This window comes from Armigeres subalbatus, chromosome 3 (genome assembly GCF_024139115.2).
Source record: "Armigeres subalbatus isolate Guangzhou_Male chromosome 3, GZ_Asu_2, whole genome shotgun sequence".
NCBI classification, from domain to species: domain Eukaryota; kingdom Metazoa; phylum Arthropoda; class Insecta; order Diptera; family Culicidae; genus Armigeres; species Armigeres subalbatus.
Genome location: NC_085141.1, coordinates 105384522 through 105407884, shown reverse-complemented (window position 1 = coordinate 105407884; position 23363 = coordinate 105384522). Strand labels below are relative to the sequence as shown.

The window sequence follows — 23363 nt, the reverse complement described above, 5'->3', positions numbered from 1 at the left end:
TTTTTCTTTCCCCTACAGGTTGGGTTGTTTTAGTAAGTTTTTCCCGAACTCACAATCTTCGTACTATGTTTGTTGTTTATGAGCAAAATTTTAAAAATTTGCCCTTTTTCGATAGAAAATATTTTTTTAATTTTTTGTACACTTTTCGGAATCGCTTTCAATATTGTACATACAAATTATGTATGCAAAGGACGTCACTGAACAGCAGGACTGAAAACTTCCCCAATCGTAACTAACCAATTGCGTTTCTTTCTTTTCTTCTCGCTTGTCCGACCAATAACGTCCCTCCCACTAGTGTACCATGGGACATCTGATGTGTGCCGGATGTTTCACTCACCTGCTGGCGGATGGCAGGTAAGTATCCGCCCGAGCCCGCAACGCTACCCGGCACCCAGCGTTCGCCACTATCCATCCTTGAATGTCTGGTTTTTCTTTTCTCCCTCTTGAAAAATAATCGACGCAGACTGCGTGATCAGAACGCGACCTGCCCGAATTGTCGCACCGAGATCAGCAAGAACACTTCTTCGCGCAACCTGGCCGTGGAGAAGGCAGTCTCCGAGCTGCCCAGTGAGTGCCAGTACTGTGGCAACGAGTTCCCCAATAAGTCGATCGAGTACCACGAGAGCAACGAGTGCGAAGAACGACCGACCGAGTGCAAGTTTGCCCGCATCGGATGCCAATGGCGCGGTCCGACGCACGAGGTCCCTTCCCACGAAGCCAACTGCACCCATCCGAAGAAATCGGGAGCTGAGGTTATGGTTGCCCTGCAAGCCCACGACGCCCGGGCGGCCGAGGAGAAAAAGCTCTTCCTCACGCTGATTGATCTCTTGAGCTACGAGAAAATTATCTTCAATGGTAGACCCCAGAGCGTCATTTTGATAATTTTTCGATTTGATCTAACTTGATGTTTGCTTTCTTGTTCTTTTTTGTGCGCATTTCATCATTACAGACCTCCAGATGAAGCCATACCGTACCGATGAGTACGTACACCGTCTGTACTACGAGACTTCCCGATTCTCCGCGTTCAACCACCAGTGGGTGGTCAAGTCGATCATCAACAAAAGCCAGCGTGACCCGCACCAGTCGTGTGAGCGGGATATCACCTATCAGGTAGGATACACAATTTCATGAAAGATTAAGAAAATTTGGCCAATGAACTAACGTATTTTTCAACGTTTTTAGCTCATTCTGAAGTCGAAAACCACCAGCCCCCTGCCGATGCACTTCTTTGTGCTGCGGGGTCCATTCTCGGACATCAAAGCGAACACGCAAATCTACAAGCATGACTTCACCGAAACTGAAACGGAGAGTCCGTTCAAGCTGCTGCCGTTGCCGGATACGGCCGAGTGCAATCGATTGTTGGCGGCGAAGGCGATCAATTTCAGGTACGTTCATTGTTCTTAGGGAAGATCCATAAAGTACGCCACGCAAAAATTGGCGATTTTCAAACCCCTCTCGTCAAGCTTTTTGTTACAAACCTCTAAAATTTTGGTATGGATTGTCACGGTGTCCTGAGCCCCTCTCCCTCCTAGAGGCGTGACGGACTTTGTGGATGGCTCCTTATTGCTTAGTTGTAATGATCTTCAAAGTGTATGTTTAATAATTTGACAGGTGTTCACATATTCAAGGTGAACCCTGATTAGGAAATTGTGGGAGTAGTGGGAATTCTAAATAAGAACGCAAATTTTTTTTAAATATAATTAGGGGGAATGACGGCTTTGGCAGGTTTTGTTCTATTATTGGCAGGGGGTTTTTTATGACTGAGTATGCTCAAATTCGGCCTAAACATTCTTTGCATATCAAAGTATATTGTGGCCAAATTTCATAAAGTTTGGTCGACAAAAACCCCCCTGCCAATAATAGAACAAAACCTGCCAAAGCCGTCTTTCCCCCTATATTAGAAAACACTTTCTTGAGCACTCTATCATAGACAGTGCGCAAATATTTTATAATGATACTGAAGGTACTCGTCAACCTTGTGTGAAGATCATCTCTATTCGATTCGTTTGAATTTCAGAGAAACCCCAAGAAAATGTGTTCTCCGAATTTCGCAGATCGCGTCGTTGTAGCAATGAACCATGTTCATGAACTCAAAAGTAAAAACAAAAACAGGGCTGCTAGCATGTCACTTTTTAGTGAGTTACTATTTTGAGTATAGTCACTAAAAAGTTACTATTCACATCCAAAAGTCACTAAAATTAGTATTTTTCGAAAAATGGTCACTAAAGTCACTATTTTCGCATCGCCGATTGTAACAAGTTAAAACAAATCACCTGTAGTTTTATCCAACATGTTTACACCACTCTACATTGAAAGCCTGAAAATTTCTCTCGTTTTGATTCGAAACTCACATTTTTCGCTTATTTTTATCAACTTATAAACAAACTCTACTAAATACAAATCATAAACTATATATTTTTTAGTTTGACGGTTTATTAGTGTTTTTGCGGTTCGAAAATATTGAGCAGAGTTTTCACGCATTCAGTGCTGTTATATGCACTGATAATCGGAAATCTTTTCTGGAAGAATAAGTTCAGTATGCAACATTTTATAAGCACTATTAATCACTGGAGGAGTTAAGCTGGGGCACGTGACCCACCAAATCGAATATTTTACTGAAATTTAATTACATACGTCAAAATTGTTTTGAGAAAAAAACTGATTTTCCGCCATTTTTTTAATATGGCCGTCTCGGCAGTTGAGCGCAGTCAAAAAGCGTAATATGTAATATAATAATTTTTCACTACTGCTACTACTTTTGTAAATTTTGTGTGCCTTTTGCTTGCGATTTCTTGAGTTCTTAATTTCTCGCTTATACCAAATCAGGTCTTCATTTTTGCTATGACGTCATTTTCGCTTTAATGGAGTTTTTTTTTTAATGTCAGATAATTATCTGTAAAAAGTGGAGATATATCAGCATCCACACTGATATTCTTCCCACTTCATACGGGAGTTTGGCAGAAGAAAGGTCGTGCGATATGTGCCATCACAAATATTGCCCTCCGCTCGCTTTCAAATCGACTTCTATAAAAACATTTTTCATGTCTGCCGTAACCTAACGGAACTATCAATTCTATACTTTCGCCTCTAATTCTATCATGAACATGTACGTCTGAGTTTAGAAGATGATATTCAAGACCAACATTTGAAACGGGCGTAACAGCCAAAAATTATTCCTTCTGATTCTTTGTCCACATATATATCTATATATGTAGACGAGGAATCAGCAGTAATAAATTAATAAGCATTTCCATATCACTGTAAAAAGTGTTAACAGCTGTTTCGACATTATCTTCTATTCACAATATATTAATATTAAGCGAATTTCCAAATTTGAAAACTAATTTGTTTGTATTAACACATGCACAAAAATATAGAAGTTTCTTTTTTGAGTCAAAAATTCAAATCGTTGTTCCTGAAAATATAAAATTTTGACTTTGATTTGTCAGTATTGCACGAATCCGTCGATAAAGTAGTATAATTAAACTTTAAAGATATGACAAATATTGCTTTTGGTTGTTGAAACATTTTGGTAAAAAAAGGCATAAAATATTTAGGTTAATTTTGGACAAAAAGGTTAATTTTGGATCAAAAATGGACAAATTTAGCCAACATTCCGAAGAGCATATGTTTTATCAAAAATTTCAAGATTTATTCATTATTATGAATGAAGTTATTATTATTATGAAGAAATTTTTGTTTTTCATTTGTATGGGAGCCCCCTTTCTAAAGGAGGGAAGGGGCTCGACCCATCTTAAGAACCTTCCCCGGCCTTATACAAATTTCACGCTAATCGGTTCAGTAGTTTCCGAGTACATAAGGATCAGACAAACAGAAATACATTTTTATGTAGGGTAGGATGGGACAAGATGGGTCGTCTAAGGCGAACCCTAAATGCCTCAAAACAGAAACATTTTTATACAACTTTTCAACGTGGATCTGTAAAAATAGCTTGTAATCTGTAAGCCAGGGCACTATGGGGAATTCTCATACAAATGGGTGGCCAAAATTGAATTTTCAATGAAAACTGTTTCTATACAACATATATTATGTGAATGGAAGGCCACCGTTAACCCTTCAAAAAATGTCACCAGCGAAAAAACAAAATTCGGTTTTTATAAAGTATATTCCCAATACAGCATGCATAAAATAGCATATTTCTAGTAATAATGTTGTTCATTTTCAAATTATTACGAGGTATAGAGAATAAAAACCACAATTTTCAAGAAAACGTTGATAGCAGCGTTCTCGTAAAAGCGCAAATATGTGCAAGCAAATCACTCACTAAAAGGTGGTACTAGGGTTATATTTCAATCCCTCATTTACAGATATGGGGAAATTTGGGGACATTAGGTTTGCGGGACCAACTTTATGATATTAATCTTCGCGTGCAAAACAAACCAAACTATCGGAAAGCTAAAGTTTTAAGCTTTAAAATGGTATATAAAACCTTATATTTGAAGAAAAATTGACTTCATAACTAGACCAACATTTGAAAAGGGCGTAACAGCCAAAATTTATTCCTTCTGATTCTTCGTCTACATATAAAGCTATATATGTGGACGAAGAATCAGATGGAATAAATTTTGGCTGTTACGCCCTTTTCAAATGTTGGTCTACATAACATCTAGACAAACATTTAAAAAGGGCGTAACAGCCAAAATTTATTCCTTCTGATTCTTCGTCTACATATAAAGCTAACAATCTAACAAGAGGCTGACTGCTGGACGTAACAACAGCGCTTCAATATTTTCCTATTCTCTTATCAAGTGTATATACTTTCATATGATATATAAATTGGACAAATTGGAGATAGTAAATTTTCCGATCAATGGCCACCCTTTCTCCCATAGTGCAGGGGTGTGAAATAACAAAAAAATAATGAGTTTCATTTTGAGCATGAGCATGAGATGACCGTACAATTCGTAGTTGCTACTCCGTGATTAACCAGAACTAGCGGAATTGCACAGGGAACCATCAGATGGGACTTGGGATTAGAACTCCATCCTCAATGTGCACGTTCCGAAAGCTCAACTTTTAATGGGTTAATAACGGCGCCGGCCACGTCCTTACGATCATCTAGGGAAGGGAAGGAATGTTAGTAAAACAACCGTTGTTTTAGAGACCGACGAATCGTCTGCATCTCTACGGTTATTACAGGAAGGAGTATTGTAAGTAGGGAAAAGAAGTGTCATTACTTAGATCAGGATTCTCCTTGGTAAGTGATGTAATCCAAGTAACTAGCATGTTAATGTTGACGCGAGAACAAAGCATAGATCTGTTACAACGTATTTTGTTGTGTTCTTGTTCACCCAACGTAAGGGCAGACAATCAATCGCTCCGGTAGCGCTATTGCTAATTAATCTTTTAACTGTCCGCGATAATCAGTTATCGTGATGGTTTTATATTCATCTAACGCGAGGAAAAATTATCAATATCTTAGCGATAATTAAATCTATACTAGAACAATCATTTTACGAAACTCGAACAATGTTTTATTTCGAGCGTCAAAAAATTTGCCTTTCGAGCCTCGGACGGTTTTTACATATTAACACGAACCATTTGCATTTCAGTACTTGAATATATTGATCTCGGAGTACGATCGAAACGCGGTCTTCTCGAAACGCGGAGAACACTTATAGGAACTTAGATAATTTGTACCTCGCAACTCGGATTGCAGTCTTTCAATTCTACAAAAATAAAAATAAATAATTACACGAAATCCAATAGACAAGATCATCTCGAAGAATGAAAGGGAAATTCTGATAAGATATTAAATGTATCCAGCTTTCCACGCTAGCCATAATGGCGACTGCTATAAATAATTCTGACAGTAACTGCTTCCGACGCCTAATTAATTTCGACGCTGAACGGTATCCCAGTAACCATTTGACTTTGTTTATTTACTTCGGGTAGAAAAAACGATCAGCAATTGGTGTAGGTGCCGTTCTATTTTATTAATTGCAAAATTTTATAATTTTAGGTCCCAGCGTTTAAACATTGAATATTTCAAGTACGGCAAGGAGTCACAGAGGGTTCACACAAAAAAGTTAAAAATACACCAATCTCGATTCTCAGCCATTGAATAGTTTACTGTGGAGTGTTTCTGAAGCACGGAACCATTTCGACTTGCAATTCGAATAGAATCATGAAAGTTTCTAAAGCCGAAAAGTCCCTACAAAGACGACACATTCTGTCAAAAATACGACAAAACCGCACAAGATCGGCTTGAAAAAACTTGTGCTAGTCCCCTTGTTGCGATCCAATTTCGAATCAATTAAAATGTCTCTAAGGCCGGATTTTAACGTTCGGTGCTTCTCCTGGTGTTGAAACCAATCTTTTACTGAAACTGCTGTAGTTTTCCAATATTCCCTGCTATTGAAACAAGGAAAAAAAAACCATTCCCTCAAGATCGCACCGTCAAGTCGAGATTTAGAGTAAACTGTCACTGCACAGGAAAATGGTTACGAGAATGAGAAAAAATGGGAATATTAATATAAGATCGATAACATAATAGAAAAAAATTAATTGCTATGACGAAACAATGAAATTTTTGAAGGTTGGGCTAAATAATGAAACAAAAAAAATAGAGCGATTATACCTCTTTAGTACACAGACTAGTTTCAATTAATAGAATAATTCAATATCGGAACAAATATTTTAATCAGATACACATTGCCTATTGAAATTTATTGAACTTGCTTATTTCTAATTTGATTTCTAATATAATTTCTTATACAAAGCTTTGAAGCATCTTCTCGGAGTTGTAAATGTTAAATTTATTTAAAGCAAGACTAATTAAAAATATGTGCATTTGTACACATGCAAAACAAATGTGCGAAGGTTGTGTAACAAACATACCAAGCCGTCCATGTTTATTACTACATTTATGTGAATAATGCGCTCATCCGGTCCACGTGGTACATCCGGAAAGTAATCGGCCGATCACAAAAACATCAATAGATCCCTCTGCGTTACAAGTTGCAGAATACTCAGGAATCTAGTGGGTGGGCCCTCCTTAGCCGTGCGGTAAGACGCGCGGCTACAAAGCAAGACCATGCTGAGGGTGGGTGGGTTCGATTCCCGGTGCCGGTCTAGGCAATTTTCGGATTGGAAATTGTCTCGACTGGGCATAAAAGTATCATCGTGTTAGCCTCATGATATACGAATGCAAAAATGGTAACTTGGCTTAGAAACCTCGCAGTTAATAACTGTGGAAGTGCTTAATGAACACTAAGCTGCGAGGCGGCTCTGTCCCCCAGTGTGGGGATGTAATGCCAATAAGAAGAAGAAGAAGAAGTGAGGCTGATTGCGAGAAAATCTTCAACTCGGTGTTAATATTCACGACAATCAGAACCAGCGACACACCTGGAATGTAATAGTCCTACAAATGAAGCCATTGTTGCTTTGACAAAATACGATGAGACCTAGTGGCGGTGACAGGCAGCACTGGGTCTTTCGGACTACCGTTAATTTCGATGTGGATCGTGTAACGCAAGCAAAATTATTCCGAAAATGAGGGCGCAATAAAGATCTTAACAAAATCCTTGTTATTTCCGCAACATGTATTAGCATCTTGATCTTGCACATTCGTCAAATGAAAATTTTCATGCATCCGTCCTAAAATATACGAATTTTCCTATTAGACAATAACCATTTTTTACCGTTTCAAATGCAAATTGTTGTTTCTGCTTTCATCAAATAAACAACGTGAAATTGTTGCTGTGATACCACTAAGCGTCGGTATCAATTCAGCGTCGGAAGCAGTAAACGTCAAAATGATTTATAGCAGCCGCCATTATGGCGAGCGTGGAAAGCTGGATAATACCAAACAAAGTAAAAAACGTGTACTCATGGCTTATGATCCTGCAGAAAAAAACAGAATCGGCAGTCATATAAATATCAAACTCATCAAAAAATATATGTATGAATTATAGAGATCTCAACATTTTCGCGTTCGTTCCTCGTTAGACAATCGGAAACAGTTGCAACACCGTACGATATCAGGGATGCCAGGTGATATTTTCGAATGTCTTCACAGTCGAGTAAAGCGAAAAATAGAACGAAATTTTCTTTGAGCCAAGATTTTCCAAAAATGCTATATAGCCATAATCGTTACACATAGATAAGCAGGGTGAATTATTCCGATGCCCAACACTGCAATAAAAAAGGTTTCACACAGAAGACAGTAAAGTATTCTCCTTTGACTAAAAACTACTCAATTATGACTCCAAAATACAGCCTTATGTGAAATAACGGCTTCACGCACAAAAAGGTACAAATATTATGTGCAAACATTATTCACAAATGATTAATTTATATGAATAGCAACGAGAAAAATGTGTAAAAAATTTTCTTTTATGCATCTAATTCTACTAGCCCTGTGTGCAGTCCCACACCCCCGCAAAAAACACATATGTCCCGGAAAGAGCACACTTTCAGTCTTCCGTCCATAATAATTGTGTTGGGAGAGGGCTTAAAAATGGGCCATTTCCAGTATTCTATAAGAAAATCAACTATAAAACAAATCAAATAAAAGTAATCACTTAGCTGGTAAATGCCAGTTCCCGGAGAGCAGTGGGTAGAACTTGTGGATCCGTTGTTGATTATAATGGAGATCCAACGTCGTACTTTGTCATGCTCCATCCTTTTCTTCATGATATTCTTCGTTTTTGTAGGTTTTCGTTATCTAGGATGTAGCATGAATCTCTTATTCTTGATCCACATCGTCGTCGGGTCTCTTGATAATAAAGGTCACACCAATCCATTGCTTCATTGCATTTCACCTGAAATCTACGATACTTGACATCGAATGTCAAAACTTTTGCTCCTTTAAAATTTAATGAAAAAACCCAGATTAATCCACCTACAGTGAGATTTTGACCCTTCCTTAGTTATAAGGATTTTTTTTCCAGACTCCAGTATTTAAACCGAGATAAAACTACTCAGCTTCCCACGGTGATTTACCGTGAAAATGACAAAATAATTGCCTACCCAAAGGCGGATGTCATGTGTTGAGTGACAACTCAACGAATGATAACGTACTGTACTTCATGCTGCCTATCTATAAGGCGCTCGTCGAATTGAATAACTATTGTGACATGGTTAGTAACTATCGTAACGCTGGTTGCATATATTGTACTCGTAATTTCCAGAGACCTCGATATTAATTAATCCAGAACTAACTAAATCAGTCATTAACATATATTTCGCCTTATGGATGCCTAATTTGGTAAAACTAAACTTGTTCAATACCTTAAAAATGAGCGAGATTTTTATGGTAGTAAATTTCAGAATTTGCTCACATACGCACACATACATGCATACAAGTGATCTATTAGTGTCTCAAAATATGCTCACATTTGCTATCTAGCTTCCACTGAAGAAATTTTTGAAATCCCTTTCAATTTTTACGTTTTTTGCTTTTCTGAGAAGATTTTTTTGTACATGCTTCTATATGTTCCTCAATTAAAATCATTTGTTTCTTTGAAACAAATCGGAAAAATAGGCATAATTCCATGTCATATCATTTGTTATAATTATATTTTCAATGTCAAAATGAATTTGTTTAAAATACCATACATTTTATTTAATAATTCACTATATTTATGGATAGATCAATACGTAACACACCTGCGTAACGCATACAAAGTGAAATTATATACACTTCCGAAGGAAGGGTCAAAACGACAGCACAACAAAAAAACACATCCAATGCTACCGACTACTATGTTCAAACTCCAAAAAAATGAGTTTCATTTTGAGTCATTAGTAGAAGTCTATGGGTCATCTTTAAATTCTGCAATTAATATTGTTTTTATTCCCAATATTAAATTTTACAAAGATAGATAGCTTTATTGTCAATGATTTTATTGAATAAAAAAGAATTTTCAAGCTTTGGATGATGAAATGGCTCTACATTTAAAAATGTCTGAAATTTCTTATGAAAACCAGGCGTTCGTGTATTGCTTTCTTATAATACATTATATTATACATGTATAATAAACAAATTATACCATTATGCTTAAAAGAAACCTTAAAATGCTTAAATCAGCAATGGAAAATATGTTTTGATTTCGATCTATGCCCTTCAGTATGTGCTTACCCATCTTGCCCATTTGCAAGTTCATGTTAGAATGGCTAATTTTTGATCAAATTTATTTATTTCAACGCAGTTAGAACAACATCACCTACATTACTTATGATACTTTCACTATATTACTAAAAATGCCGAAGTGTACTTCGCATAAGAAGCAATGTGGAAAAATATTTTACCTTGCCATACTCTACCGAAATGAAATTTTATCATCAAATCGAGTGACAATAAAGTAGAACCTTCTAGAATTCCTCCTACAAAGCCGTAATCTTCACATTTAAATGTATACGATGCACAAAAACGGCCCAGACCCATCTTACTCCGTGATCCATCTTGTCCCGCCTTACTCTATATAGATCTTCCGAATGAGCCGAAACGATCGCATATCGGACAGACTACAGAAATATAAGGGGGGAGATCCCCTAGCACCGTACACCTCCCAATGGTGGACACTTCCTAACTTTTAGAAGTCCACTACACTTTCGCTTTATAAACGGATGGTCATTCCCAGCCCCTCCATCAACCCCTTGTCAATTGCCAGAAGTGTAGGAGTAGTATAGCGGCGTAATGGGGAACGCATCTGACCGTGTTGACTACCTGACGGCAACTGACTCTGAACTGAACTCTGAACTGATCCTCTTATAGGAGGCATGCTTCCAACGGACTGGATTCATGGCAAACGATGCTCATCATGGATTCACGATATGGACAAACGATAAATAGATAATAAGTAATCTAAAAATAGATTCTGTGTGGATTCTATGAGACGAGAATACCACCACAGTAGATATCGGTACAGTAGCATTCGTCATTAATTGTCTATTTTTCGGGTATTGCACCACCCAACATGGACATTAATTTACAGTGTTCTTAAAACTCAGATGTAAAAATGTAAACTAAGTTGGTTAAAAGCACCAGTCTACCACTAATACACATCATTTAAAATTAATGTCCATGGACCATCAATACCCGAAAAATAGACAATTAACTTTGATTGAACTAACCCATATAGTTTAAGAATCATGCGTTAAATAGTTTAAGTCTTCTATGCAAAAAACTTTGTCATGTTTTTAGAGGGTTTTGTCTTGTCTTGTCTTGTCTTGCCTTAGGACATGTATAGCCAGTATTGAAAAGCATCCTGGAAATGTCGGTTGAATATCCGAGTATTTTCTTGTCAGTTATAACTTATAATATATGTAACATTTCATAAATATGACAAAATATTTATGCAGCCAGGCCCATCGTGCAGGCTTGAAATGGGGAGATAATTTTTAACTTACCGGCAATCAGATTATTCAGTATGTAATGAATAACATGATCAACAAAAAGTTTTAAATTTACGAAAGGAAGAAAGAAGGACAGCCGTGACCATCGTTTCACATTCAGGGGGTATACTGCTTGTAATCGCATAACTGTCCAATATGAATAGGAAACCCAGAAACCCAGATGGGACAATTATGTAGTTATAGGCAGTATATGGAGGGTGACGTTGAGAGTTACATTGGCAAGAAGATTAACGTCCCCCTTCTGAATTGATACCACAGGCGTTATGGTAGAAAATCATCAGATCATCTGTACCGAGATCGATCAATTGGATTGATGCAGTTGGCTAATAAAGGCCGTATCATGCAACGAATGTTGCAATGGTACTTGGGAGATTCCCAATCTACATCTAAACTCAAACTGTAATAGCGGTGAATAGTAGTTTCAAAGCTCAACAAGTAATTTGTTTCCTTCTTTCTTTTCTTTGATTACAGGTTGATCATGTTCTTGGCGTCCAAGTAATTCCCCGTTAAGAGAAATTATTCGTGATTCGTGATGGTAACAATATGTGTTGCATCAACATTTGCTACTATAATTAGTGTTATGGATTCTCTTACCTAGCAAACACACGCCGTATCAGCAGGCAGACGAAGAAAATAGGATGAGTGCTGGTATGGTTTCTCTTTTACAAGGTAACCTAATGTTTAAGGTGATTTTTCTCTAGTTTTTCCGTCGATTTTATTTACTCTAGTAGTCTTTGTCAGGCTCATGATGATACCTTCACAAATATCAGGAAACCAAATTTGTCAGTTAAGTGCTTATAATGTACACGCGATTACGATATTTTTTAACTCATTTAGATGTCAGTCACAGCAGAGCTGTGTACGGTCGACATAGATTTGTTTTTTTTTGTGGTTAATGTATCGCACAAAATTTTTATTTTTTACATGAAATCATGCATTTGGAATACGAATTACTGCTCATCGGAAACAGTTTTTTAACGAATAAAAATAGTAAGTAATATGCTAATCAAATGATCAACAGTTTTGGTTTTTACCGCTAAACATTCATACATACAGACACATACACACATACCACATTTCAAGTATCTCATTAATTTCTTAGATAAAGAAATGGCAGACACTAAGTTGATTGAATCGTTTATTCTCTGGAATGATTCCAGTTCTGAGGACGGTAAATCATTGTACAACAATAGAATCGATTTAGCTGAATTTTGTTTTACCACATATCATAATATTCTACATCATCCGTTGCCGAGGGGGCATCAATCTCAGTTGGAATAGGTACTTGCATCCCTTATCGATAAAAACCAAACCAAATGCCATTTTGTAAAAAAAGAGAATATTGCATGCAACCAAGAGCGCCATATGTATTATCCTTGTTTAATTTTACCTGCGTTGAGTAATAACTTTATTATGCAATCACTCTAACCACGTCTCCGCAATTGTACGCTAACCAAAATGTGTGATAATTCGAACGAAAAATTGGACTCGGAGTTTTCCATCGAATATAAAATGAAGCTCTTGTGGCATAATCGGAAAAATTGAGATATTCGAATCGTAAGGCGACGACTCAGTGTAGCAGAAATTCCGATTTTGTTTCCATTGTAGACTTAGCGAAGCGCGATGAAAAGTTCAATAAAACTCGTAAAAATATATTTATATTTAAATTTATTTTATAAGGTCTCACCATCGTGTAGTGATAATAACTTTAATACATAACAGATTGTGTATAAAAGATACAATGAATCGAATGTAAGTACCTACGTAGGGTAAGTCCTTTCTTTCCTTACCATTCGTGTACTGTTGATGGCGATCGGTCGTGTACCAGCAGCAGCGATAGCCAATGAGCACTATTATGCAATATCTACGTTTCATTTCAGATTGGCTAATCATTTATTTAAAAAAAAAAGCGAAGCTATGTTGTAAGAAATGCTTTCACCGTATATCTATTCTATGATTCGCCATTTCGAAGAGTGGCATATGCAACAGCTATAATATTACTAATAAATGAAAGGCAACATTTATACATTTTTGCTTCAGAGATATACATAATTATATTTATATAGATTGCTGTAATACTAGTGATAAGGACACACATGTCGTTTGTAAGATGTTTTCCCTGATTTTTATCCTTTTACCATCATCCTACCTACCGATAAGCTCGTTTTGTTTGTCTTCTGTAATAAACTTATCCCTTATTCTAGTTATTTGAAGACTTTTTCTTCTGTCGCTGGAGACAGAACACGGTATCCGAAATATCCTTGTTTGAAATCATAGGCTTTCAAACTCACTCGTATACAGATTTCATATTGTATATCATATTGCATATAACAAGGTCTATAACATTCAACGATTCGACCGTACGAACAATCAAGTTAATTTAAGTTAAGTTAATTTTTTAAACTAAACTTAACCTAAGAAGTCCTGAATATTTAGCTTTGCTAGACCAATTAATTGGAACCCCATTCATAGTAACAATATGTCTGCTAGAAGGTTTCGTCTTATGTGGGAAAATTATAAGCTGAGTTTTAGAAACATTCAGGGAAATTTTCCATTTTGGCAAGTAACTGGAGAAAATATCCAAACTCTTTTGCCATCTACTACAAATGACACGAAGGCTTCGCCCTTCGGCTGAAAGGCCCTTGTCATCTGCAAACAAAGATTGCTGACACCCTGAAGGTAAGTCAGGTAACACAGAAGTAAAAATATTATTAAATATGGGCTCCAGTATGCTGCCTTTGGGAACACCAGCTCTTACAGGTAATCTATCAGATTTAGAATTCTGATAGTTTACCTGAAGTGAGCGATCTGAAAATAATTTTGGATCAGTTTAATAATGTACAGAGGAAAACTGAAATTCTTCAATTTTACAATCAAACCTTCATGCCAAACACTGCCAAATGCTTTCTCTATATCAAGAAGAGCAACTCCAGTCGTTTATCCTTCAGATTTGTTAGATCGAATTAAATTCGTAACCCTTAACAACTGATGAGTGGTTGAATGTCTATGGCGAAAATCAAATTGCTCATCAGCAAAAGTGGAATTGTCATTAATATGAACAGGGCCGGATTGAGCCGGAAGGGGGCCCCAAAATGTACAAAAAAGATTTTTTTTCCTTGTTGGGTACATTTTCCACTGCGACCAGTTGGTTGATCACAAAAGATTGGTTTTGGTACATAAAATTTCCGCTAAATTCGGCCCTGAATATGAACCATCAATCTATTAAAAATAATCTTTTCAAGCAGTTTACTTATTGAAAAAAGCAAGCGTATTGGGCGATAACTACAAGTCTCACAAGACACCATGGTATCGTGCCAGCGCATTGCCGGCTTTCCAGGTGGCCTTACAACGCCCTATGTCGTCGGAAGATGGGAAGGGTCGACTTCGCGCCTGCTTCCCTCTGCACGACAGGTATCAAGAATGATGATGCCGCGTGTACCCCAAATTGACCTCTCTGCGATAGGGTCTATTCGCCAACACACAGAGGCGCGGTGCCTACGCCTGCCCCAGCCTTGACGAGGACCCCTTTCCGTCCTCGGGCTCGGAACCCGCCTGGTTGACCGACGTAGCGAAAGCGACGATACCATGTTGTTCTTCGCGCGGCCACTTGTTCGATAAAAGGATCGAGTTCGTCCACAGGGCACCGGTATGACCCATGAAGCCGACTCCGAACCCTTGGACCACCTCTCATTTGCGCCTGAACTAGCCCTCCTTGAGTACACGCGCCACCTTCTATGTAGCTTCGAGACGATTTGGACGATAGCCGATAAAACGGCGTTCCAGCCAACTTAATCTTTACACATCCTCCGGACTAGGTTGTCCGGGGTAGTGTCCAGACCACATGTGGCAAGCATGTGGTCACGCATTGCGCGAAAACGCGGGTACACGAACAACACGTGTTCCGCCGTTTCCTCTAAACCTACGCACACCAAACTGCAGATAGCCGAACCAATGCTTCCTGCGTCCCTGCCGGACCTTTCCGTAGCCGAACGGTTGCGGTGGGCGTCTCCACTTCACACTGTCGTCGCAGTGCGGTGGCGAGATCTTCAACTTCGGTGATCTCGTCCAGGTCTTTAACCCTTAGATTTACCTCCGTCGTGAGTGCCCTCACCTTGACCGTCTCGCCTAGGACTTCCTCCGCCAACTTCTTGTAGGCGGCGCCCTTTTGCGAGACGCCTCGCTTCAGCTCGAGGATCATCTCGCCCATCCGGGTACGTCTTATTCGACGTACGACGGCGCCGAGTTCGCCGAGCTTGACGTCACTCCTCATCGCCTTCAAGACGTCCGAGTACTTAGCTTCGTCCGTCTTAGCCGTGATGACTAGGGCATCGCGATTGGCGCCTACCCTAGACTTCTTGCTACCCTCATTCGCCTGGGCCTTCTTTTCGGCCCTTGACGTCTTCGGTTTCCTCTTGTTCTTGACCAGGGTCCAGGAGGCGTCATCCCCCTCTATTTCCCTGGTCTGGTGCGGCTGAGAGCTCTCAACTTGCCGTAACCCCTTATATTTATTTAATCAGACTAAGGCCGAAGTGGCCTGTGCGTCATAAGAGTCTTCTCCATTCGGCTCGGTCCATGGCTACACGTCGCCAACCACGCAGTCTACGGAGGGTCCGCAAGTCATCTTCCACCTGATCGATCCACCTTGCCCGCTGCGCACCTCGCCTTCTTGTGCCCGTCGGATCATTGTCGAGAACCATTTTCACCGGGTTACTGTCCGACATTCTGGCTACGTGCCCGGCCCATCGCAGTCGTCCGATTTTCGCGGTGTGAACGATGGATGGTTCTCCCAACAGCTGATGCAATTCGTGGTTCATTCGCCTCCTCCACGTACCGGCCGCCATCTGCACCCCACCATAGATGGTACGCAGCACTTTCCTTTCGAAAACTCCAAGTGCGCGTTGGTCCTCCACGAGCATCGTCCAGGTCTCGTGTCCGTAGAGGACTACCGGTCTAATTAGCGTTTTGTAGATTGTCAGTTTGGTACGGCGGCGAACTCTATTCGATCGGAGCGTCTTGCGGAGTCCAAAGTACGTACGATTTCCAGCCACTATGCGTCTCCGAATTTCTCTGCTGGTGTCATTTTCGGTAGTCACCAGTGAGCCCAAGTACACAAATTCTTCTACCACCTCGATTTCGTCACCACCGATGCAAACTCGCGGTGGGTGGCTCACATTGTCTTCTCTTGAACCTCTTCCTATCATGTACTTCGTCTTCGACGTGTTGATGTCTAGTCCGATCCGCTTAGCTTCCCTCTTCAGTCTGATGTAGACTTCCTCCATCTTCTCAAAGTTACGTGCCATAATATCTATGTCGTCGGCGAAACCAAATAGCTGAACGGACTTATTGAAAATTGTACCACTCGTGTTAATCCCTGCTCTTCGTATTACCCCTTCCAAAGCGATGCTGAATAGCAAACACGAAAGACCATCACCTTGCCGTAACCCTCTGCGGGTTTCGAAGGGACTCGAGAATGCCCCTGAAACTCGAACTACGCACATCACCCGATCCATCGTCGCTTTGATCAACCGTGTCAGTTTATCCGGAAAACCGTGTTCGTGCATTAGCAAGCCGTAACCCCTTACCACCGTTTTTCCTGGGTGGACGGACCTTTACACGTCCTTCCTCCCCCGGTTTTGGAGGTACCTGGCCGGGGTTCAGCTTCCCAGCCCCACTACCCTTGTTCGGGGTAGTAACCCTCCGCGTTTTGGAGCGGCCCCCAGGGAGCTCATCCCCTGGAGATTGTCTCCCCCGTTTTTGTGTCTGCTTCGTTTGGAGCAGTCACCCCCGACGTGCCCGCGAATACTTGAGCCTCAGTCTGGGTAGACTTTGGCACCACCGTCTTCGCTGGCACGCCCTCGGTCGATTCGACCTTGCCCGAGTCCGCGAATCCTTGCGCCTTAGTCTGGGTAGACCTCGACTCCACGGATTTCACGGGTTTACACTTGGCCGTCCCGATAGCTCTCTCCAGCTTGGCGTCCAACATCGACTTTCGAAGTTTCAGCAAGCTCATCTTGAGGTCCTTACTGATATTATGCTTCGATGACGCAAAGTCGATGATGGCGTCCAGCTGTTCCGTCGCCACCTCGAAGGCCGAAATCCCATCGCGTTTGCGGTTCATCGCCCCCACAAACCATGGGCCGTCCATAACCCCTACCGGCGTAGCCGAGGAGTAAGTTAAGTGACCCACGCTAGCGCTGCGCACCGATTAATTTGAATCTCTTTTGATGAAGATTCCAGGTTTTAAATACATTTCAGTTATAATGGCAATATGCACATTATTGACTGTTAGGAAGTTGAATAATTGCTCTTCCTTACTCTTTAAAGAGCGGGTACACCAATTTAAAATTTCCAAAAAATGTTTGGATTCATTAAAACGAAGTCCAATAACAATTGTTTAAGTAAATTTGATACCAACCTGAACAGCTTCTATTTTGGTGTTTGCTTTGAACATTGCACCAATCATGTGATGCAATTGTTCAGTTAGAAAATCAAAATCGGAGGCAGATATGCTACCTGAATCGTCAGTACGACCGTTATTTTCCATTGAAAAATGGGTATGAAAATCATCGTCGGTAAATTTTCAGAAACGAAATTTTGCCTGCCGATGCTTGTGTAGGTAGGTACGTTTGAAAAATTAGAATTGATTGTGGTGGTATGAATATTGCTCGACCGATTGCGGATTTAGATTATTTATTTATCATCAGACTAAGGCCGGAGTGGCCTGTGCTGCACATAAAAGACTTCTCCATTCAGCTCGGTTCAAGGCTGCACTTCGCCAACCACGCAGTCTGCGGAGGGTCCGCAAGTCGTCCTCCACCTGATCGATCCACCTTGCCCGCTGTGCACCTCGCCTTCTTGTTCCCGTCGGATCGTTGTCGAGAACCATTTTCACCGGATTACTGTCCGACATTCTGGCTACGTGCCCGGCCCACCGCAGTCTTCCGATTTTCGCGGTGTGAACGATGGATGGTTCTCCCAACAGCTGATGCAACTCGTGGTTCATTCGCCTCCTCCACGTACCGTCCGCCATCTGCACCCACCATAGATGGTACGCAACACTTTCCTTTCGAAAACTCCCAGTGCGCGTTGGTCCTCCACGAGCATCGTCCAGGTCTCGTGTCCGTAGAGAACTACCGGTCTTATAAGCGTTTTGTAGATAGTCAGTTTGGTACGGCGGCGAACTCTATTCGATCGGAGCGTCTTGCGGAGTCCAAAGTACGTACGATTTCCAGCCACTATGCGTCTCCGAATTTCTCTGCTGGTATCGTTATCGGCGGTCACCAGTGAGCCCAAGTACACGAATTCTTCAACCACCTAGATTTCGTCACCACGAAAAGAAACTCGTGGTGACCTCTGTTGACCTCTCTTGAGCCTCTTCCTATCATGCACTTTGTCTTCGACGTATTGATGACAAGTCCAATATGTTTAGCTTCGCTTTTCAGTCTGATGTAGGCTTCCTCCATCCTCTCAAAGTTACGTGCCATGATATCAATGTCGTCGGCGAAGCCAAATAACTGGACGGACTTCGTGAAAATCATACCACACGTGTCAATCCCTCCCCTTCGTATTACTCCCACCAAAGCGATGTTGAATAGCAGACACGAAAGACCATCACCTTGCCGTAACCCTCTACGGATTTCGAAGGGACTCGAGAATGCCCCTGAAACTCGAACTACGCACATCACCCGATCCATCGTCGCCTTGATCAACCGTATCAGTTTATCCGGAAATCCGTTTTCGTGCATTAGCTGCCATAGCTGGTCCCGATCGATTGTATCATATGCGGCTTTGAAGTCGATAAATAGATGATGTGTGGGCACGTTGTATTCGCGGCATTTCTGCAATACCTGACGTATGGCGAACACCTGGTCTGTGGTAGAGCATTCACCCATAAATCCCGCCTGGTACTGCCCCACGAACTCTCTTGCAATTGGTGTTAGTCGACGGCATAAAATTTGGGAGAGTACCTTGTAGGCGGCGTTCAGCAATGTGATTGCGCGGTAGTTGCTACAATCCAGCTTATCGCCCTTTTTGTAGATGGGACACACGACACCATCCATCCACTCCTTCGGCAGAACCTCATCCTCCCAAACCTTGGTAATCACCCAGTGCAGCGCTCTAGCCAGTGCTTCACCACCGCATTTAAACAGCTCTCCTGGAAGTTGGTCAACTCGAGGGGATTTGTTGTTTTCAGCCGGCTGATCTTCTCCTGGATTTCTTAGAGGTTCAAAGCTGGAAGTCGCATGTCCTGCGCGCGTGCTCCTAGGTTCATTACCATACCGCCACCGTTGTCTGCCATATCGCCATTCAGGTGCTCTTCGTAGTGCTGCCGCCACCTTTGGATCACCTCACGCTCGTTCGTAAGAAGGTTCCCGTTTATGTCCTTACACATATCGGGCTGCGGCACGTGGCCCTTACGTGAACGATTCAACTTCTCATAGAACTTTCGTGCGTTATTAGCGCGGTACAGTTCCTCCGTCTCTTCACGGTCTCGATCTTCCTGCTGGCGCTTTTTCCTCCGGAAAATCGAGTTTTGTCTGTTCCGCGCCCGTTTGTATCGTGCCTCGTTCGCCCTCGTGCGGTGTTGCAGCAATCTCGCCCATGCTGCATTCTTCTCCTCAACTAACTGCTCACATTCGCCGTCATACCAGTCGTTTCTCTGATCCGGAGCCACCGTGCCTAGTGCAGCGGTTGCGGTGCTTCCAATGGCGGATCGAATATCTCTCCAGCCATCTTCAAGAGATGCTGCGCCTAGCTGCTCTTCCGTTGGGAGTGCCACTTCCAGCTGCTGCGCGTAGTCTTGGGCTAGTCTACCGTCTTGTAGCCGCCCAATGTTAAGCCGCGGCGGACGACTCCGACGCGTGTTGATCACCGTCGAGAGTTTTGAGCGCAGACATACTGCGACGAGGTAGTGGTCGGATTCAATATTCGCACTGCGGTAAGTGCGTACGTTCGTGATGTCGGAAAAGAATTTACCGTCGATTAGAACGTGGTCGATTTGGTTTTCCGTTACTTGATTAGGTGATTTCCATGTGGCCTTGTGGATATTCTTACGGGGAAGAAAGTGCTTCGGACTACCATTCCGCGGGAGGCTGCAAAGTTTATGCATCGTTGGCCGTTGTCGTTCGATACGGTATGCAGACTATCCGGTCCGATGACCGGTCTATACATTTCCTCCCTTCCTACCTGAGCGTTCATGTCACCGATAACGATTTTGACGTCCCGCAGTGGGCATCCATCGTATGTCTGCTCCAGCTGCGCATAGAACGCTTCTTTCTCGTCGTCGGATCTCCCTTCGTGTGGGCAGTGCACGTTGATGATGCTATAGTTGAAGAAACGGCCTTTAATCCTCAGCTTGCACATCCTTGCGTTGATTGGCTGCCAACCAATCACGCGTTGGCGCATCTTTCCCAGCACTATGAAGCCGGTTCCCAGCTCGTTGGTGGTGCCACAGCTTTGGTAGAAGGTAGCCGCTCGATGCCCGCTTTTCCACACTTTCTGTCCTGTCCAGCAGATTTCCTGCAGCGCTACGACATCGAAGTTGCGGGGATGTAATTCATCGTAGATTATCCTGTCGCAACCTGCGAAGCCTAGCGACTTGCAGTTCCATGTTCCAAGCTTCCAATCGTGATCCTTTATTCGTCGCCTAGGTCGTTGCCGATTGTATCGAGTCGTATTATCTTCTATGTTGTTCGTAATGGTTGTTTTTATAGGCGGCTTATTGGGCCTGCGCAAACCTCCTGTCTCGTCGGAGGGCCGTCGTGTCAGGTCTGTTTAGCGTCCCACCTAACACCAGGACTTGGGCTTGTGCGCTTTGAGCGGCACACGGTCGCTTTGGCGGAGCCTACTTGCGGATTCATGCAGCTTTTTATAGAGGTTTAACAGGGCCCACTGTCAAACCCCACCACATCCTAGGCAGGCGCCACAACTCGCAGATGGCCTGGGGAGGGATCGTCAAGCCCTTGGACATAGTCCCTGCTGCCCTGGAATGCGGATTTAGAGCGTTTGTAATATTTTTACCCGGCGAATCTTGGATCCTATTAGAATTTCCCGTCATCAACTTTGCGCGGGAATTCAATACTTTTTTGCATGAAGGGCATTCCCAGAAATTGGATTTGTGATTGCCCCCACAATTGTCACATCGAAATTTATTGGAATCTTCTCTCACACGACAAGCGTCCTTGGCGTGAGAAGTTCCACCATAAATCATGCATTTAGCATCCATGTGGCACTTTTGGCATTGAGTGGGGTTTTGGAAATTTCCCCCAGGCCTGCGGAAATGTTCCCATGTAACACGGACATGGGACATAATGCAGGTCTTTTTCAAACTTTTCATATTATTTAGTTCACTTTTGTGAAAGTGAACTAAATAAATTTTTTGAGAACTATTCCTCTGGAAGTACCAGAGCGAGATTTCTTTTTCATCTTAATTATTTGGACTGGTAGAAATCCAAGTAATTGAGGAATTTCAATTTTAAACTCATCCAGTGATTTATCATCACTGGGGAGACCTTTCAAGACGACTTTGAAAAATCGCTCAGTTTTGTCGTCGTACGTGAAGAATTTTTGCCGCTTCTCAGTTAAATACTGAAGAAGACGTTTGCGATCGTCGTTACCCTACCCGGCAATCTGAAATGAAACTTTTATTCCCTGAAGGTTACCCAAAATCTCATTCCGAAAGCCAGAAAAATCAATAAAATCGCATGAATCGAATCACCTAGGCTAGAGGTAGATTCGATTTGCTCAGTTTCGTCATGAATCAAATCGAACGGATTGCTCAGTTCGATAAGAGAAAAATTATTTCCAATGTTAGAGTTAGAAGGAACATCTGAAGTCTCCAGCTTCCTTCTATTTTTCCGCGCTCTGGCAGGACGGTCTTGAAACCTTGCTTCTTAGAAGGAAGTGGAGAATTCAGAAACTCACCCTTCCTCTTGTTTTCATTAATGCTCATTTCTGAGCGTGGAGAATAATTGAATTTACTTACTTATGGATCCTGTACACCTACGGTGGGGCAAAAGGCCGACTTGAAAGATCTCCATCCTGAGCGTTGCCCGGCTATCGCTTTAACCTGTTGCCAGGTTAGATTTCGGTAGATTTCTTTTATTTCTTTATTGAGGCTTCGCCGCCATGAGCCTCTGAGTCTGCCTCTGCTGCGATGTCCCGCTGGGTTCCAATTTAATGCTTGTTTACAGATTTCGTTTCCACCCCTACGTAGAGTGTGGCCGACCCAGCCCCACTTCCGATCCCGAATTTCTGTTGCTATCGGCCTCTGGTGACAACGACGATGGAGCTCGTTGTTTGAGATCCAGTTGTGAGGCCACCAGGCCCGAATTATATACCGCAGGCATCCGTTAATGAACACCTGCAGCCGTTGAGTGTTCTCCACTGATACACACCATGTTTCGCTAGCGTATAACAGCACAGATTTCACGTTAGAGTTGAAAATTCGTATTTTGGTGCGTTCACTTATCTGCCTGTTTTTCCAGATATTCCTTAAACTCGCAAAGGCACCCCTTGCTTTCTTGATCCGTGCGCCTATGTCGATCTTGGTACCGCCGTCTGACGCTATTTGGCTACCAAGATATTGGAAGCTTTCAACATTCTCCACTGGTTGCCCGGCTACTGTGAAACTGGAAGGAGTCATCGTGTTTACATCCAACGATTTGGTTTTGTTGACGTTGATGACTAAACCTGCCGAGGAGGAGCTGCATATCAGAGCGCCGTTGCGCGAGGAGTGCAACGTCATCAGTCAATTCGAAGTCGTTTAAGTGCTCCATGGTTATAGGGTGCCATAACAGCCCGCGGTTTGGTTCATGGTCAATCGCATCTACCAGAATCTCATCGATTACGATGAGGAACAGTAACGGTGATAGAATACATCCTTGCCTCACACCAGCTACGACCCGGAAAGGGTCGGACAAAACCCCATTGTGCAGCACTCTACACGAAAAGGCCTCGTACTGTGCTTCGATGAGGTCGAT

At 41.9% G+C, this 23363-nt stretch overlaps 1 protein-coding gene across 2 annotated transcripts in view; it reads left to right on the top strand.

The window, feature by feature from the left end:
* LOC134220265 (zinc finger TRAF-type-containing protein 1 homolog) overlaps positions 1-13589 on the top strand; it is a 33189-nt gene extending 19600 nt beyond the window's left edge. The window contains exons 2-7 of one of the 2 annotated variants that reach the window (XM_062699269.1): positions 296-354; positions 464-855; positions 950-1110; positions 1183-1385; positions 11854-11917; positions 11981-13589. In XM_062699269.1, the coding sequence (XP_062555253.1) occupies positions 296-354; positions 464-855; positions 950-1110; positions 1183-1385; positions 11854-11881 (843 nt within the window). In that variant the 3' untranslated portion in view covers positions 11882-11917; positions 11981-13589. Of the gene's footprint in view, positions 1-295; positions 355-463; positions 856-949; positions 1111-1182; positions 1386-11853 lie in introns of both variants that reach the window. The other variant, XM_062699268.1, reaches the window with a different exon arrangement.
* Positions 13590-23363: the final 9774 nt, after the last annotated feature.